Below are 20,078 nucleotides of genomic sequence, written 5' to 3' on the forward strand. Positions count from 1 at the left end.
CAGTCTCTTTCTGTCAGCGTGGCCGGTTTTATATTGCTTTATTTTCAAGTTGTTTACAAATTTCGGTGAAAATTAATAGTTTGGAATTTGGCTCGAATAAAATAGAAAATTGATCAAATTCAATCAATTTTGATTAAATTTCAGTAAGAAAATATTGCTCGTATTCTTGATCGACTAGGTATTGAAAAATAGGAAAATATATAATCTTTTTCTTTATTTTCAGTCTCTTTGAAAATTAAAAAAAAAAAACTGATTCTGGCCTTTTTCATCGTATTCGATGAATCGTCCATCTGTCTCTTTCTCTCTCGACATTACGTTATATGGTACAGATTGAGTCGTGCAACCCCGACATTCTTCATCGCCGGGAGGCCGAGACGTCGGAGGCCTTCGTTAACGGCAGGGATGGCGATTTGTAATTTTAGAAATGATAGCGAGCCGCGCGGCGCGTCTCGCTGCGAAAGAGAGAGAGAGAGAGCGAAGGACGCGACTTGTCCTCTCCTTTCTGCGTCCTTTTGTGCTTTCTGGGAAACGCGCAACGCGTATAGATTACGTCCCCGACTGGCGATTGGACGGTGCGATAATGGTGAGACTGTCGCTACGTGAGCTGAGATTCGAGATGCTCGTTAAATATCGTCGTAACCGAAGACCGACTCGAGCGGTCCGCTTCTCTCCTTCTTCCTCTCGCAATGAAATCGCATTCGGTTGACCGCAAATTTTTTCCTCCTTTATCGCAGCGTAATTTGTGCCGCGTAGAAACGGCGCTTTTAATTCGAAGCGAATTATACAGCATTACGTAACGTCGACGCACGTGTTTACCGCGCTTTGCGTCTGTAAATTGCCGCCTAAGGCGAGAAACAACGAGGAAAAGACGCGCGAAAATTTACGCGAATTAATCGCGATACCTTGTCATGATTTCAATAATGATACACGTCCGTGGAATCGTAACTCTAACGATTTATCTGTGACTGCGGCGCGATGATACGTTATCGGCTATTGGATCATGGATATTTTTATCGGCATCTTGGCCAGATTAACTGGCTGATATCGGCTTGGAAAGTGGAAGATAACGATGCCTCTCCTATGTTAGTAGCAGGTTCTTTTTTGCAAACACAAAATCACTTCATCGGAAAATCATATTTCTATGAAAGCTCGTCATCTTCTCTTCTTAGACAAAGGAAATTTCCTCAATTCTCTATCAATTTTTTTGCCGATATTTATGCAAACAATTCGCTTTATTATTTTGTTTTTGATCTAAACGCATAAAGATAGAACTGGATTTTATAATCGATGTTATTAAATGTCATTATTGGAATAATTTTAATATAAAACCAGATTCTCTCTTTTTTTAATTAATTTTATTAGATTTTATAGACAAACACTTCTTCTCTATTTTTAGATATAGAATTCTCTCTCAAGTTTTATGTATAAATAATTCACAATTTCGTCATTTTGTTTGTATAAAAATAAATTTTATAATTAATCTTAATAATCTCATTATTGCAGTTTTAGTATAAAATCAGGTTCTCTTGTTTGTTTCATTTATTACACAGATAAACGTGTTTATAAAGAAAGATTTTAGATATTCTCTTCAATCAACACCTTTGTTATCTCTATGTTACAGTTGGTATCTTTAGACGGATTGCATAGCGGTGTACCGACCAGAACGACGCCGACGTTGACGCCGACCACCCTCCGCAGCATCGAGCAGACGTTCTTGGAGCTGACGAGCGAGTCGGCGACGACGCACGGTCGCGAGGCCGGCTTCGTGCCACCGCTGGTCGAACCGTCACAGCCGACCCCGGCACAGACGCAAAACACGACGGCGGCACATCTTCCGGCACCGACGACGACCACTCTTATCGAGAGCCAGCAACAAACGCAGCCGCAGCAGCAACAGCTAGTTAAGCGCAATATGGGCGGTAGAAAGCCCAACAGAACGGTCGGGATGACCCCCGAGGAAGAGGAGAGGCGACAGATCCGGCGCGAAAGGAACAAGATGGCAGCGGCGAGATGCCGCAAGCGAAGAATGGATCATACCAATGCCCTACTTGAAGTAAGTGTTCATCTATAAACACAAGTGCGCACGATAGTTGCAATATTTCGTCTCGTTCTTAGCGAGAAATATCGCTTCACAAATTATGGATCTCCAGTTGTCAAAATAGCACGAGTGTTTCGTTGGTGAAAATAACAAGAATATTGGTTTTGCAGGAGACCGAGGGTTTGGAACAGAAAAAGCAAAGCTTGCAGGATGAAATAGAACATCTGAATCAGGTCAAGGAAGAATTGGAATATATCTTAGAAACACACAGAGCTGTCTGCCGTCATTCACTGCGCTCTTCGTCCCCGCTAGATGTGAAACCCGTGATAAAGCCTGAGCTTCCGGCTGAGAATCACTTCGCCGAACCCGTCAAGAGCGACACGACAGTGGCAGCAACGAGACCGAACAGACCTAATTCACTGCCGGTCGGGTTGGATAATAACAACAGACTGAATTCTTTGACGATGTTTGCCGAACCCAAAGAGAGACCGGATACGCTTGCTTTTAAAACGGTGGAAACACCGTCCTTTATGAAGCCGTCATTGGACGTGGCTGGTATGCCGATTACCACTCCGACCAGCGGTATACCATTTAACTTTGAATCCCTTATGGAGGGTGGCACCGGTCTCACACCGGTCTCGACGCCTCTGATACCATCGTGCTCGACGCAACAGAGGAACAATCTGTCAGCCGTGGATCTCAGCTCCCCGGATGCGAATCCACCGAAACTCGTGAGCTTGTGACGCCACGATGATATAGCGAACCATGGATCGAACGAGGAGAACGATCCCGAATGAGAATGGAAGTACCATGACGCGAAAAAAGTTTAATTTTTTTAGAAAACAAAAAGAAAAGTAAAAGTGTATGCGCGTGCTCTTTACAACGAAATTTTTCATCGCTCTCAAAAACACTTTCACATGATTTTGCTTGTTAGAAAATGCAGTTTTCAAAGCATTTTATTGTGACAATTTGTCAGCGCTTATAATTTTATGAAATTTGTAAAAAATACGCATTTGTTCTTGTAAAAAAATATATATATAAAAATATAAATTTGTTCTTGGAAAAAGAAATAAAGTAAAAAAAAATTTTGTCATTGAGACAGCGATTATTTTCGTATGATACTCTGCGAGTGCATTGATCTTTGATAGAAAAGAAAAAAAATTTATTACATTTAGATTTTAATGATCCTGGGCATATGCAGTCTCAGTATTTTATCCATGCGATGACAGGCCAATAGACGAGCCAATTTGAAACTTTGTATTGATCTATGATGAGATAATTATTTCCTGTGAAGATAAATTGTAGAAAAATAAGATAATCTGAAAAGAAAGAGCGCCAGATATTTGCGCCCTAAAGAAAATGATCGCAGATTTGCCATCTGCATACAAGTGATATATTTAATGTTTAAAATAATACATTAGGAATATATATATATACATATACATATATATATATATATATATATATATGATATAAAGATTTGTCATTTTGTAAGCAATTCAACAAAAAATGAATGAAATTTTATACTATGATTCTGTACTGAGAATAGAAATTTAGATTGTAAGAAAAAAAAAAGTTTTTAGCTCAAAACCTCTAAATACATTAAGGAATCGTAAGAGCTCTTCGAATTGAGCGCTTAATATTGATCAATAACACAGTTCGCATAATTCAAAGGTATAGTTAATAGAGCGAGAATAAAATTAGATGAATGCGAGAATTCCTATATTTTGTCCAACATTTATAAGCTGATATTTTGTAAACTGGTATATATAAAATGAACGATTACTGTCTCGCTTTTGTGCTATCCGCGTTGATATGAATAAGTTTTTATACGCGACTGTCGGTTTTTCCAGTCAATCTCACATTATAACATTTAATCCCTCCATATGATATAATATATATACATACATATATTTTACGATATATGACATTTTTGCATGATCTTAAGCAATATTAATATATTATGCGCGACTACTAGTGATGTATGGAAGTTGTAATAATAACTATACAATATTTAATTTAATTATATTATATATATATATATATATATATATATATATATATATCTATTATATTAATATATATGTATATATATTTATTATATTAATATATATAAATAATATGTATAATATAATATATAATTTATATATATATATATATATATATATATATATATATATGTTATACATAATTATATGATATATAATAATTTAAATACAGTTAGTGAATGACTACTCCAGCTGATTAATGAAATTTGATTGACAGATTCCCATCATACTTAGTGGTCGCGATTGAGAATTGTATATGGAGATTGTAACGCACCAATGATAATGTTGCAATATATTTTGATTAGATTGAATAAAACGAAATGAAATTGTATTATATGTAATATTTTTTCATTATTTCTTGTAATTACATATTTTAAAATCCTTTAAGTTTCTCAATTGTTTTGTCCTCGACAACGGCGATCATTGGCTGATAATGACTAAATTCCATTGAAAATGTAGCGGTACCCGATGTGATGATTCTCAATGTTGTTGAATATCCTAATAATTCAGATAATGGTGTAAGAGTTTTGATCACCTATAAAATGTAAAATATGAATACCTTGATATCTAGTAATTTAAACAATTATATTTTGTTAGGAACAAGAGGCAAAGAATTATATTCACCTTATTATTGCCACGCATGTCGATTTGCTGTATTTCTGCTCGTCTACGAGCGAGATCAGCATTGATACTCGGGAAATATTCCTCTGACGCAACGATTTCCAATTGCATGATAGGTTCCAGTAACATACTATTTCCACTTTGGAGCAACTATATATATATAAAAATATATTATTTAAATATCTTCAAAAGATATATAGATAATTAAGAATGTTTGATCTTTGTTTATCTGTGTTGACAAGTTTATGAAGATTTAGTTTTTTCCATATTTATGTTATTTATGTCTGTATCTGTATCAATTTCAATTTTCATATACTATGATTGAATTCGTTAGACAAATATATTGTATTATTTTCTAAAAGTAATCGAATAGAAGTTTGAGATAATATCAAACAATAATAGAATTAATTTAATTAAACATTAGAATTAATTTATATATATAATTTTAAATATAGACCCTGACCTTTCGAATACATTGCGAAGCAGCGGCGGAAACTATGGTGTCCGAAGTATTGCGTCCTATCTCTAGCCGGTGCAACTTGACGCCAACATTAATTACCGGACAACTTAACTTGGTGCCGTGCAACAAGGCAGAATCAACTCCATTTTTTATTGCATTTAATACTCGCGGATGAATGCTATTAATATTTGATGCGTTTTCAGGAGATCTATCTAGAAGCAACTTCTTGTTTCCTTCGTAATTGGGAGTCAAGGACATAGTGATATTAACTTGGTGACTTGTCTGGCCTATCCTGTGTTCCATAATTAGCGTATCTTTAACGGCGTCCTGAATCGTTTCTTTATAGGCGATTTGCAAAGGACCTAAATCTACGTCGATTTTATACTCTTTCTTGATTCTCTCTTTAATGATCTCTATATGCAATTCTCCCATTCCCGCGAGAACGATTTGTTCCGTTTCTGGATCATTTCTTACGCGCAGACTAGGATCCTCTCTCTGCAATTCCTCAAGTGCAGTCTCTAAGGCAGACTGCGCTGACAAAGAAGGTGGTTCTATAGAACAGAAAAAGACAGGATCAAGTAGGTTCGCTCCAGATGCGAAGAAATTGTTCACGTAGTCCGGTCGGTTTAAATTTTCCTTTAGCATAGTGTTTTTAGCGCGACTGCCAATGGACATGCTCGTTGTCACCAGGTCGCCTGTGATAGTGCTCTTTAATCCACCTACAGCCGCGATATTGCCAAGCCTTACTTCGGCCACTTCTTCATAATCATCGGCGCAGGCGATGTATAGACGAGTACACTGTTCGCTTTGTTCGCGCGTCATATTATACAGCTTCTGGCCCTTCTTCATACTGCCGGAATAGATTCTGAAGAAGGTGATCGGACCTCTCTGCTTATCATGAACAATTTTGAAGACTCTGGCTGCTAGATTGTTGTCGAAATATTTATATGGATTTAAATGTTTTATATTTGCCGGCGACGGCAGATATAAAATGACGCTATCCATTAGAGGCTGTACTCCTATATTCTTGTAGGAACTCCCCAATATTACAGGCACACCTTTCTTACTTATGGTGATTCTGCGTAACGAATCGACTAATATTTGCGATTGCACATTTTCCAAAGATTCTTGTTCTATAATGATATCAGCTAGTTTATCATCCAAGCCTGATAATCTATCAGTCAATATTCGTCGCTTTTCACTGACTATGTCCCATAGTCTTTTATCGTTTTCGGTTATTTTTGTTTTTATTAGATTGATACCTTGATGTTTCTCATCAAATGTTAACTTTTCCATAGTTATTACATCTATGATACCTTTTAAGACCCCTGCTTCCTTCATGGGAATTTGAATAGGTAGTGTTTCTATGTTTAATTTGGATTCAATAGACTGTAAACTCATGTCAAAGTCAGCATCTGCTCTATCCATTTTGTTAATATAGATTATGCGAGGAATATTGTACCTGTCTGCTTGTCTGGAAACTGTTAGGGTCTGGGCTTCCACACCAGCAGAACCATCTAGAACTATAATTGCACCATCTAATATTTGCAAAGTTTGTTCAACCTCCATGGTAAAATCAATATGACCTGGAGTATCTATCAAATTAAACCGATAATCTTTCCAATTAAATGTAACAGCAGCTGAAGTGATGGTTATCCCACGCTGGCGCTCTTGCTCCATGTAATCAGTTACTGTATTGCCATGATGTACTTCTCCCATATTTCTGATAAGACCAGAATAAAACAACATCCTTTCGGTTGTAGTAGTTTTTCCTAAAAAAAGAAAAAATATATAATCATATATTTAAACAAATCAAATAAATTTTGTTTATAATAGCATAATGGAAATATTAACCAGCATCAATGTGCGCCAATATGCCAATGTTTCGTATTTTTGCAACATTACATTCTTTATCTTTAAGCTCTTCTTTTGAAATAGATGCATTTTTGTGCATGTACCGAGTGCGTAGTTTACACCACGATGTCCTTAATAAATTATTCTTTAACATTTTCTTAATGCTTGCACTCACAGAATTTACAATATTTTATAAATTACTTTCTCTCTGTCCCTATTTGAACATAATCATTTTTTAAGGTTCAATATCTTTTTGTTTTCAAGTTCTGTTCTCTTTATATTTTATTCTTTATATTATTTTCTTTATATTTTACTTGTTGGGAAAAAATTTTTAATAGTATAAATTAAATTTTATTCTATATAAACAATTGCTGTTTTCAAAAAGCAAATGTGTATTTAAAAATCGTCTTTTGTTAATTTTATTAATTTTAAATAATATTATTATTTAAAAGAAAAATTATACACAAATATAATACATTTAATAATATTGTAACCTAAAAGCACTTATATATTATTCGAATCCAAAAAATACATGTGTTAAATTTAGAATTATTGCATTTATTAGATAATCAAAAGAAAGCATCACATTTTTTTCAGCTTTGTAAGATACCTTTTATTTAAATAACATGTAGTGCTTTTTATTTAAAAAACATAAAAGAGACAGAGAGTCACTCAAAAATACACACATCTCTTTCTAATTCTATGGTGATTTTCTATAGGATAAGTCCTAATCTACAATAGTATAATTTAACCCTAAGCTTTAAGAAAATGACCAATCACGATCGAGTATTCTCTTCATACTTGACTGTGATTGGTCAATCTCTTAAGGCTTAAGGCTTAAATTACCTATTGTAGACTCGGCCTTAGATGATCCCTGGAGGCGGTACTCCCTCTGACATTAAAAACGTGAACATGAACTACAACGGGAGCTTTCCAGCAACGACACAGAGCGACACAGCGTATCATTCTATCTTCTTTCAATATCAGTAAACAACAAAGATAGAATGATATTCTGTGTCGCTTTGTGTCGTTGCTGGAAAGCTCCCAAAGCCAATGTCCACGAATGTTCTCAGAGGGTAACATATATATCTCTCTGATAATATAAATGATATAAATAAAAATATAAATAATTTAATTAATAATAATTTATTATATAAAAATATTAGTATGTTTTCTCTTTTCACAATATTATTTATTTATTTATTTGTCTTCGTTTTCTTGTCAACATCATTTATTTATTTATTTATTTAGCTCACTATAAGTCAATCTTTTAAAATGCAAAATTATAGCATAATTATATTAAATATTATAGAATTTGATTTCGGAAAAGCGCGATATTGTATTATACGATATTGTAATATTGTATTATATATAAAGTATTAAGCATAAAAATATTATGCTGGTATAAAAATTATAATAAAAATATATAAATAATGTTGGCTATTAAAATGGAACATATGAATTCTTTATATTTTATATAAAGGAAGAAACATTTAAAATATTTTACAATATCTATATTTTTCGAATCTTAATTATAAAAACTTTAGAAGAATCAGTGATTAATTTGACAAATTCTATATATGTATTAATAATTAAATTTTAAATAATTAAAAAAATGATTAATAAATATCAAAGATCAGTTTACTGCTAATTAAGATTTATAGAAATACGGTTAAAAATATTTTTATTCCACAGCAGGGATTTTGTGTTTTGTAAATAAAAATATATAATATAAATATGGCAATGAATATAGAAAAATATTTATTTCATCTTTGAACATTACAGTATCTTTCGTGATTGAATAATTTATTTATTATCAATTTATTTCAATGTCCATAGAGGGAGTATCGCTTTCAGGGATCACCTAAAAACAGGCCATGACATCTTTCAGTCTTCTCTCTGATATGCGTTTACCTTGATAACGCGCATGTCTGTCAAGCGTCGTGTAAGCTTATTCAGAAAGTCCAGTTAGCGATCATCTGTTCGCGCTCCGAAATTTATAAAAAACTTTGTTTTTTACCCCAATATTCTTGGATTAAAACATTTGCGCGAGCGCCAAATTTTTTTGTCCGTTTGAATATTTTATACTCGCAAATCAAAACGCCTATCGAAAATTTATCATTATTCGTGCATTATTGGCGTGAACGATCGGTCGCACGTGAATCACCGGAAAGATTTGTTAAAAGGAAAAAGCGTAGTAGGCCCAAGGTCCTTATTATGTGCGCGAAAATGGCCTTTCAACATCAGCCGGGTACTGCAATGGAGTGCCTAAGCGTATGTATCCTTAAATTCTGTAGATGTATTATCCTGACATAAACATCTTATTAAGGATACCTCAGGAGCCAAGTCAGGAGCTCACTGTAATGAGTATGGGCTTAGCGAACCTAAGGTACCCGAGCTATTAAGGGGGATATTATTTCTTTTAAATATACAGTTTAATAGGCAGCATTCTTCAAATAGTAATGCTTTTATCATTATTGTTTATTGCATAATATATATTTGTTAATTAATTTCAGATACCAATCACGTTACATAAAGAAACAGAAATTAATGAAAATGGCGAAGAAGTAATGAAATGTGGTTTTAAAATTGGTGGTGGGATCGATCAAGATTTCACAAAAAGTCCACAGGGTTATACAGACAATGTAAGATATTACATGATTTAAAATAAATTGCTTAGATACAATTTGGATTTGAGAGAATATAAAAACTTGATACTAATTTGTTTTTCTTCTCAGGGTATATATGTAACAGAAGTACACGAAGGATCACCAGCTGCAAAAAGCGGTCTTAGGATGCATGATAAAATTTTACAGTGCAATGGATATGACTTCACAATGGTAACTCATAAGAAAGCAGTTTCTTATATAAGAAAGCATCCAGTGTTAAATCTTTTAGTAGCTCGTAAAGGTGTCACCAGTACTTAAAAATATTGCCAAAAGAGATTTTTATCTATCAATATTTATTTTTTAATAGTCTTAACTTTAAAAAGGTGTTTGCCTATCCAATCTATCTTTTCTGCCAAATAATATAGTAGAAAATATATTTTAGAAAAATCTTGATTTAATTCATTGTGAAGTTATTGTTAAATGTAGCTAAGACACATGTAACTAAAAAAGTTAAAGTTTTTCTGTTTATTTTAGAACTGAGATAAGAAGTCATACTAACTTGATATTGTTAGTTAATATTGTTAACTCAATCAATTTCTTCTAATTTAGAATTATCGAGATCGAATATTTCCTCTATTCCTGTATTTTTCTTCAATTTCCATTTTAATTCTAACAGCACATATATATAATGTTGTGCGCTTTGTCTTTTACTTACTTTTATTCATAAGACAAATGTTTTGAGAAAAACGGCGAAAGAAAGAGAATTTTATTTTAGAAGAAAATAATTGAGTTAGAATAGAAGTAAAAATTAGATCAAAGGAATGCTAGATAAGAAAAAATCAATTATATCCTTATAAAAAATGTTTGAAAAGAGAAATGCCAAAGTATAATAAAATTGCATTAAGTTATATATATCTTTGACTACAGAAACATGAATTATTGACTTTTTCTCATAAAAGAGTACTGCCAAGGATTTATATATAACATATTCTACATATGTTATATTTATTCATTCTTGATGCACTTTAGTCATTAAATTTAAATATAGTCATTCTATAATTTTTATAGTCAAAGATATACATAATAGGTACATAATATCCACTTTTATAACTATATATTCTTTAAGTTCAGCAAAGAGAATTGATATTTGTGTAGAGAAAAAGATACTTAGGAGAATTCCAAAACTTTCCAAATATTTATACTATAAGAGTTATTTGCTCTTCCTTCTAAAGTATGATATTTCTTAGAAAAATCTTAGAACAATTCAGACATATTATTTTATTTTTCTTGTCCATATTATAAAACATTATTGTGATAAATTAATTTACTCCTCTTAACTTGTATATCTAAAATTAATGTGGGGTAAAACATTCCAAGCTGTTTGCTTAATACAGTTATCCATTTAATGTTGTATCATTGAATATCAACAAATCTCTACCAATTAGAAACAAAATTTTTACCTACTCAACAATCTCAATTATTATGAAATGTCTGAATATGTTGAGAAGTGATAGAAATTATATATTCATTTTATTTTTTTTTTATTTTATATGAAAAAGAGATTATTATACATTTATATTGCATTTTTAACATTGTTTAAATAGCAAATAATCATGTTGCGAAATAACGTAATATTATATGTATAAACAAAAATACCAAACATCTTTTGTACTTCGTCTCTTTGTTTTTATCCAAAGGACGAATTTTTATGTATTTTGTAATTTTTGATACGAAATTTATGAAAAGTTGAAAATAATTTTATATTTTATCTCTCTTTTTAAGATGGATTTTAAAAAATATTATAAAGAATTGAAAGTTCCTGCATGATATATAAAGTACATAGCTTTGGGAACATTATTATTACACAGTCTTATAAAATGTCAAAACGTTTTATATATATATATATATTATATGTATGATGGATGGACGTATAAAATGTACAGTTGTAAAGCGTATACATATGTACATACATATATATGTACACACACATACACACATACATACATACATACATGTGTGTGTATATATGTGTGTGTGTATGTATATATGATGTATGTACATATATCTATATATGTACGTATCCATTTGAATATATATGTACGAATTGTAGAATACAATGTTATGAAAACCAAAGAAATTGTTAAAACCATTTTTCTTGTTATTTTATTTATCCTAATCTAAGGAGATTATTCAAGAAATATAATTACTATTTATAAATGTTAAAACTTGGAAACAAATCTTTTTGTATATGTTCAATGATAATTGGATAAATCTATTTAAACTTCATTAGCTTCAATATATGATGATAATAGAAATAACAACTACTAACTCTGTTATAGTAGTAATTGATATATTGGATCAATAGTATTTATAATGTGATTAGTTTTCGATTCAAGTAAATATCTTTAATTTCCAGTCACAAGATGCATATTGCATTATAGAATAGTAATAAGTTTTATAAATATCTTTTATTATTCAAATAATAAATTTACATATCTATTTCTTGCTGTAATAATATACTACATACACTCTTCATACATACTAGTTACAACTACATTCTAAAACAGCAATTTTTGTAGATTCTTGTGATGAATAACTAGTAAATTTTACATTTTTAATTAACTATTTAACAAATATAACTTATCATATTATTGTTACGTCATGCTAGTCTAGAAAAAACACATCTACTTTTTTGTTCATTCTAAAAATCTTCATTTGAAAAATACATTTTGTTTCTTTAACTAGACTCTTTGCAATTAGTCATCAAGACGGAATCTGTTAAGAATACATGGGAAGAATTTGTTTACTGATATTTGTTTACTGATATATAATTAATTATAAATATAATTTAAATAAAACTTATAATTTTACATATTATATCTTGCTGATAAGATAATTTTTTATAAAAGTTTTCTCTGTGTGTATTTTTATAGATTGTTTTTTATCGAAAGTATGAATATATTCCTTCAACACATTTTCTCTGTTTGTATATTATTCATTCTAATTGACTATATTTATTATACAATATATATTTTTCTCTGAGTATTTTTCATTCTGCATTTTTTAGAATTAATTTAACTAATTACACTTTGGCTGCGTTCGTTTTGACGATTTTAGCGCTGAAAGCATCGCTCTATCTTCGTTTGATATTCGATGTGGAATAAAGACAGAATGATGCTCACAGCGCGTACAAAGCGAACGCAACCTATATTAATATTATTCTATTATTAAATAATTTATACATATATTATGCATACAATTAATGATTTTTGTAAACTATCTAAAAATTAACAATAACATATTAAAATATTTTGCTGCTAAAACTTTATTCATATTCAATGAATATTCTGTATTAATATATTATAATTTCTCACAATTAATTTTTTGTTTAATTTCGTTAATTCACTCCATTGTATTAAAAGTATTCATTAATTTTAATATTTATTGGCACATTATAAATTACTAAAAACGTATTACATGTTTCCATTAATTTTTAGATAGTTAATAACGCAGTTAGTGTATTTAATTTGATCTAAACATATATTAATAATAAATTAATATACTCGATATATTAATAATAAATTAATATACTCGATATATTAATTTATGTTGTAATCCTACAATTTATTAATCTTATTGTATACTATATTAAATAATAAAATCCTACAACTTATTAATCTTCTTGGACACTACATTAAAAGACTCGTGGAAATATGTCAAAAATAATTTAAATATATGTTCTATCATCCAGATCAATGGAATGTTTTTTAATATAGTATAACATTACTTTTTTTTATACATATTTCTTGAATAATTTGAGTAAAATGTAATCTTATGAGGGAAGAACATTTTTCGTTACCCGTCTTTATATATAAATGTATGTGTATGTTTATATAAATTAATATTAAATCACAATGCAATTGCACAATTTGTATTACCGTCTACTTCAGAGCTGGAAATTATAATGTGCTCTTGCAACGGTATTTTTAATCTTTACAACATGATCTATATAATCATTACAACATGATCTATATAAAATGTACAAGATCTTATTTTGACTAAATTTTCTCTATATTTCATTTTTATATGAAAATAAAGTTTAAGTAGATAACATTATTATATATTGTATTACTGTTCAACAACTATAATTTGTCATTGGCTTTGTAATTGTCAACGTGAGTATTTTAGGCTTCAGAGTTGAATTGGTGATGTATATATATAAGCAATTGCGTCAAAGAAAATTAAAATATCAGATTAAAATATCAGATTAATTGAAATTTAAATTGTATTTTTTAGCTTCCTTAAACACAAATGAAACATTCGCATTTTTATAACATCCCAGCACAGAAGTTTGTATCAACATTGTTCTATGGGATATATTATTAACACATTAAAACTAAAATGATTTCATGTCTCTTGCAATTCAGCATTCACTTCCATCGCTTTTCATCTAGATAATGATGAACTAGCCTCTGATCTTCCACTTATAGCAGACTGCAAACTCATCATTGAACCCCTAAAAAGAAATCAATAAAAATGTCAATATAAAAAATGTTGTTCTAATAAATGAAAAATATGTATTATATACATTATATATATATATTTTTTTACATTTTCTATTTCAAATATTTTATGCACCTGTAATGTGCAGATGGCAATGTTTCATAAAAATACATAAGTTGAGCCTTATGAGAACTAATAGATGGAAGAAATTCGGCTTGGTCTTCTTGATTATGCCACTGTAGTATGTAAATACCTGTATCTTGCATGATATGCGTTCCCTGTACAAAGATTAATAATTTTATAAATTATAGAAATACTAGAGAAATACTATACTATAGAATCATTTACAAAGGTATTTAGGTAAATCACAAAAAGATAAAAATGTAAAATATATTCTATGATATATAAATATATCTGTGTGTTTGTACTATTATACAAGAAACAATTATATAATTTAGATTATTTTAATTAAATTAGTACAAAAAAATTAAAACCATAACAAAAATATATTGTTTGTGTTTTTGTGATATTTTCAGCTATTTCACACATGTATGGAGCTATATACTTTCTTATATTAAATATCAATACATAAATTATGTAAGAGAATACATACTTGGATGCTTTCACCATCATGACAAACTATACTAGGCTCGACTTTAACATAATTATCTTTCAATTCTTTTGCAACAATGACTTCATGATCACCACTTATTGCAAGTTCTGAGATTTCTACAAAAATAATCGAAGGTCTCTTAGCACTGTAATATGTACGTCATGTCTCTACTTTGAGTTGTTTAAAAATGTTACTTATGTGTGATATATGTGATTTCATAAATTTGTTTCTAATATTTTACCTGCAACAGCACCATTTTCGCTATTTCTTGACTTGTGAAGTACTGTGAATATAACATTATGCCGCATTACATCAAAATCCCATGTCAAAACAGCACCTGGATCATCTGATTCTATGAACACACGATGTGTTTGGCCACGGCTCAAACTGATGGAGTGGTATAAGCTATGTTCATGTTCACCAGAGGTACCCTCCAAGTCTACTTTGTATAAATTTTTCGGGACCACCCCACCTTCCATTATGTATGTCTGACATTTCAATAGAAATAAAAAAATTAGATAAACTTATAGTTTATATTATATCTTTGTTATGGGATATATACATATAAATTTATCAGATATTTAAAATTTTCATATAATTAATAGCTAATCAAATTTCAAATATTTTGTGATTAAAAACTTAAAGTTTAGATCTATCTATGTCATTTATTAATTATATACTTGGAAAACTGTTTAAAATATTCTGAAATTTAATTAGCTAGCACGCAGAATTATTTCACTTTTCATGTGCCTGGTGTTGTTCTATACTTCTTTAATTAGTGCTTGAATTTGCGTGCATTACATGAATTTCTGATTATATTTAATGATACACATAAATAATGTCTCAATGGATTACTTTTGAAATATTTCTATATATATTATAGAAATAAATAAAAAATAAAAAAAATTATAAAGACAGTAGATGATTGATATACAGTCTGGTTTCTGATGTAGAATGGATTTATATATAGTTTGGTCTCACAATGAGATATAGATGATATATGATAGAAAGATAAAGGAATATACAGATGTGACACAGACAATGTATCTAGCAACTGCTAATATTACATTTAACAATTTTTCGACCAATGCTTCTTTGTTATCAAAATATAATAATGTGCATTTATAATGTGTATTTATAATAAATATAGACGTCACAAATAAGAACGTCACATTTTTATCCCATTAAAGCCAGTTAGCTGCAGAGAACAACTTCTACAACATATTCAACATAAATTTTGTATCATTTTCTTACGCTGTTTGCAGTTGTGTCGAAAATGTAAAATCTTCGAGGTACCATACTATAGACTTCGCATATATTCATTTCCTAGTATTTAACATGCAATATATTACTCTAGCATGAATATTTAAAAAACGGCACTATTGTATATCTTTTAAAAAGAGAGAATGTTGAAATTCTTTTATAAAATAAATATTAAATTTAAGAGTGTTATAATAATCTGGTGTTAATTTAATTATGTATTATAGTATATATTGCACTATATTTTGTTTATACAGTGCATAAATTATATTGGAACTTATTAACTTATATTTTTATGACATTTATATTGCCATAAAAGCATTTCATTATTATATAATAAAGTATAATAATGATATATTAACAATATATTTTTAATTATTGATATGTGGAGTTTAATAATATATACAATATTTGTAATTGTAAATATTGCATCAATAATAAATATATTGTTTATATATCTTAATTTTTGTTGATATTATTGTAGTCTTACCTCTGAAGAACCACCAAGAAATTCAGGAATAAATTCTTGATTAATGTATTCACTAAGACCTCCAGAACCCTGTTCCTGATAGTCTGAACCACAATAAAAGATAAACTTTTTCCTAGTATTTTCGTCTACAATTTTGATATATATATATATAATTAGTAGAAAAGTATTTGTAATAATTAGTTTATACAATTTAAGTTATAATAATTATAAAATCTTACTAATAAATGTACTGATAAGTGTCCATAAAATAGGAAAGCATCTGGGAGCACGTATGATTAAAACTCTTCCCATTGTCTCTGGATAATTTGCCTCGACTATTTCTATTATTCTTAATAATGCCTGCGAATTTAAATTATTATACTTTACCAATATATAATTATTTATAAAATTATATAAATTATACAAATTAATATTCTAGTTATAAATTATATTTGTTTCATATTGAAATATTCATACTTTTATGCCAGGTCTCCATAAATGTCGCATATTTAAACCTTCCAAATCTATCAACAAAGTCCATTGCAAAACTGGATGTCCCCAAACAGTAGTAGCTTCTTCCATCAAGTGTAAACCTTCTTCACAGATATGTAACGCCTGCAGAAAAATAAAATCAAACTCTTAACTATCACTTCGAACGATTTTTTAAAATATTTTTCAAATATAACTTACTAGTAATAACAATTCATCTTCCCCAATCGATTTAAGTAGACCTTTGACATCCATTTGACCCAGTCTTAAAATATATAAAGGTCGTTCATCTATATATCAAAGGATATATAATTACAAAAAATGGTATATTATACATCATTTTATATATTACATATATTGGCATTATATTTTTTACAGCATAAATCAATGTATGACATTTGTAACAGTTTTTTTTTTATTGAGCAATTACCTTTATCAAAGTGATGCCAGCCACCAGGAAAGTAATCTTTAACTACTTGTGGCGTTTCATATTCATCGAGGAGTTTATCGATTTGATGCTTTTTTCTCCAATGTAAAGACTGTGTTAACATTTCTCTAGCTTTTTCAACCGAAAATTCAGTAGCCCTCAGAAACCGTAGGAGCGTTGCATAACCTGGTACCGAGCTTCCCCTCAGTTCCTCTATACTATGTCTAAGTTGCACTAATTTGCTTTCCTGCATCATATCTAATTTTCCTAAATATCTCTCTATATAATCCGAAGATAGTTGCATTTCTGAAAAGAATTGAAGAAAATAAAAATAAATTATTACATCTATTATTTACCAAAATATGTATTAAAGAAGATAATATGCATACCTCTGTTGCTGGGTAGTTTACTGTCGACATTACATAACTCTTTGTCACTATATAACTCATTATTTTCGACCACATTTTTCCTACATAAAAAAATTAACCATTGCAGACCGAAAATAATTGCTCAATATAAATTGTTAGTATGAATTTAGGTAAAATGTGTTAAATGTTTACTGCTGGAATTAAAATTGCAAGACGTTACAATTAGAAAGATTCTGAATATTATTTTTTTACACAGACGATACTTGTGCTCTTGATATCTGAAGTGCTCATCCATGATGATGCTTCCTTATAAGCAATGTGAAATTTATGCAACCAAGAAATATATAGACTCTAATGCATTTATAATATAATTTAATTACAGAGATATACTTACTTTTCTTCTTCAGAAGATCCTTCTTGTGGATCTTTCCAAGGAGGAACATAAGTAATGCCTTCTTCTTTCATTTCATTTATGAAGTATTCGATAATTTCTTTACCCTTTAATTATATATAATTACATTTTATATGATAATAAAATTGATATACTGTTACTGTATTATAATCATTATATCTGTCATCTGTATAATAGAAAGTGTTATAAATGTGCATTACCTTAGCAATATTTTGAGCATATTGCTTCATTGCTAATTTTTCCATTGAGTTTTCAAAACCAAAAAAATTTTTAATATCTAAACTTGCTGTTTGTTCAAAACAAGTCCATTCTGAATTTTCAGGATGAATCTAACAAGAGAGAAACAAAATTAGAAATAATCTAATTATTTTTTATATAAAGTTATAAAATACACAATACAATACTTCTAACATATAAAAAAGTAAATTTTATAAAATATATATGTGTGTGTATACACGAATAAATCTATTTCTAATACTTACAAAATATCTACATTTTTCAATAACTGTTACTCTAGTGGCAAAACTTTCGTTGTATGCTTCTATTTCTAAAACATTATTGCGTCTATCTAAAACATTCCTTTGAATGAAGTATACAAAATCTACACCAATTATCTGAAATAACGATATATTGATCATTATTTCCTGATGCATAAAAACTATTTTAATGAAATAATTTTTAATTTTATAGCTACTAATGTACAAAATCTTCAAAATCAAATAAAACTAGAAATTCCAAGTATTTTAAATCTAATACAGTATTTGTTAATAGTAATAATAATAATAAAAATAATAAATTTTTAGAATAATTAAATGATAAACTGAATATCATAATAAATATGAGATCAACATATGGACAAACCTTTTTTAAGATATAAGGTGCATCGACATTTAATTTACATCGTCTTTCTGTAGTTCTAACAGCACCGTCCTCGCTTTCTTCATCTAACATAATTTCACATCCGACAAAAACTGGTATCTGTGGACATGTTGGAAATCTACGCTCGTATGCCTGTAAACAGATAAAATGCATTTTTGTTTGCTTTGCACGTTATATAATGATAATATGATAAGTGATCCATTTCATGAGAAAAAAATGAGAGCAATAAAATGACTTGCATGTTTAGACTTAAATTAGAAAAAAAAAATGATATTTATAAGATTATCACGCTTTTTTATATGTGATTTAATATAGGTATTCACCTGATTCGACTATTGGATCGGTTTATTGGATTATCTGGGATATGCACATGTGTGCCGTGAAGGATATAGAAACACGGAGTGGTCAGTAAATATTTTATGACGGCCAAGTTCGAAGGTTGTGTAATACATAACAAACATACCATCATGACAAGAGCGAACGGATGCTTGTAAACTCGTACAGGCGACTGATATTGTTGAACCATATTTGTTTATTTTCTTTACGCGCCTTCGCGTATCTCGAATTTGCACTGTGATTATGTATTGACTTATAATATAATTCGATCACCATATATACACTATAGCCATTACAGCTAATCAATTAGTCGACGGAAGCAGACGGAACACTCTCCGATTATGGTATAGAGAGCACTGTCGCTGTTCAGCGGAAACGGGTAGGGTAGAAGCTCGCGGGCGTAAATGTCAAACGGCCGCTGTCAGTGCCGTCTTGTGACTTGGGTGCCGTAACTATGGTCACCTTCCGATTCACCCATGATGCGCATGAAGATGTATAATATGACAGAAAATGTATAATATGCGTGACATGAACTATACATTTTCTGTCACTTCATGCGCATCATGCGTAAATAGGAAAGTATCCTATCATAAAATACTGCGCAATACGATACATCTTGTCTATTTATACCCCACGACTAAAACGTCCCTCTTTCCATTAATTTCGGAACGCGCAAAAATGTCGAATGTCAA

At 29.9% G+C, this 20,078-nt stretch overlaps 4 protein-coding genes across 9 annotated transcripts in view; 2 read left to right on the forward strand and 2 right to left on the reverse strand.

Moving 5' to 3' along the window:
- The window catches only part of LOC105248157 (transcription factor kayak), a 33,316-nt gene extending 29,474 nt beyond the window's left edge, over window positions 1-3,842 (forward strand). For all 3 annotated transcript variants that reach the window (XM_011252801.3, XM_011252792.3, XM_011252806.3), the window contains exons 2-3: window positions 1,622-2,053; window positions 2,209-3,842. In XM_011252801.3, coding sequence (XP_011251103.1) covers window positions 1,622-2,053; window positions 2,209-2,781 — 1,005 coding nt within the window. In that variant the 3' untranslated portion in view covers window positions 2,782-3,842. The remainder of the gene's footprint in view (window positions 1-1,621; window positions 2,054-2,208) is intronic.
- Window positions 3,843-4,427: 585 nt separating this feature from the next.
- Window positions 4,428-7,260, reverse strand: LOC105248146 (ribosome-releasing factor 2, mitochondrial). 2 transcript variants are annotated; one of them, XM_011252780.2, is made up of 5 exons: window positions 7,022-7,260; window positions 6,754-6,939; window positions 5,171-6,690; window positions 4,711-4,857; window positions 4,428-4,621 (listed from the first exon to the last, which is right to left on the reverse strand). In XM_011252780.2, the coding sequence occupies exons 1-5, from the start codon at window positions 7,173-7,175 to the stop codon at window positions 4,460-4,462; spliced, it is 2,169 nt and encodes a 722-aa protein (XP_011251082.1). In that variant the 5' UTR covers window positions 7,176-7,260; the 3' UTR covers window positions 4,428-4,459. The 2 variants fall into 2 exon arrangements, with proteins under 2 accessions (XP_011251082.1, XP_011251075.1); XM_011252773.2 differs by having other exon boundaries at window positions 5,171-6,939.
- A 1,682-nt stretch (window positions 7,261-8,942) lies between these two features.
- On the forward strand, window positions 8,943-11,155 carry LOC105248139 (uncharacterized protein C45G9.7). The gene is made up of 3 exons (XM_011252758.3): window positions 8,943-9,295; window positions 9,538-9,666; window positions 9,760-11,155. The coding sequence occupies exons 1-3, from the start codon at window positions 9,239-9,241 to the stop codon at window positions 9,946-9,948; spliced, it is 375 nt and encodes a 124-aa protein (XP_011251060.1). The 5' UTR covers window positions 8,943-9,238; the 3' UTR covers window positions 9,949-11,155.
- Window positions 11,156-13,721: 2,566 nt separating this feature from the next.
- On the reverse strand, window positions 13,722-19,820 carry LOC105248120 (protein real-time). Of its 3 annotated transcripts, none has more exons than XM_011252732.3 (16): window positions 19,514-19,818; window positions 19,033-19,182; window positions 18,654-18,785; window positions 18,372-18,500; window positions 18,154-18,257; window positions 17,781-17,860; window positions 17,395-17,697; window positions 17,166-17,254; window positions 16,953-17,090; window positions 16,715-16,835; window positions 16,497-16,621; window positions 16,001-16,072; window positions 14,988-15,234; window positions 14,747-14,862; window positions 14,269-14,411; window positions 13,722-14,146 (listed from the first exon to the last, which is right to left on the reverse strand). In XM_011252732.3, exons 1-16 carry the CDS (start codon window positions 19,574-19,576, stop codon window positions 14,077-14,079), a joined length of 2,082 nt encoding a protein of 693 aa, XP_011251034.1. In that variant the 5' UTR covers window positions 19,577-19,818; the 3' UTR covers window positions 13,722-14,076. The 3 variants fall into 3 exon arrangements, with proteins under 3 accessions (XP_011251034.1, XP_011251050.1, XP_011251042.1); XM_011252740.3 differs by having other exon boundaries at window positions 14,037-14,146; window positions 14,242-14,411; window positions 19,514-19,820; XM_011252748.3 differs by lacking the exon at window positions 16,001-16,072 and having other exon boundaries at window positions 19,514-19,817.
- Between the last annotated feature and the right edge of the window lie 258 nt (window positions 19,821-20,078).

Source organism: Camponotus floridanus, unplaced genomic scaffold, assembly GCF_003227725.1.
Source record: "Camponotus floridanus strain SB8 unplaced genomic scaffold, Cflo_v7.5 scaffold19, whole genome shotgun sequence".
In the NCBI taxonomy this organism is placed as follows: Eukaryota; Metazoa; Arthropoda; class Insecta; order Hymenoptera; family Formicidae; genus Camponotus; species Camponotus floridanus.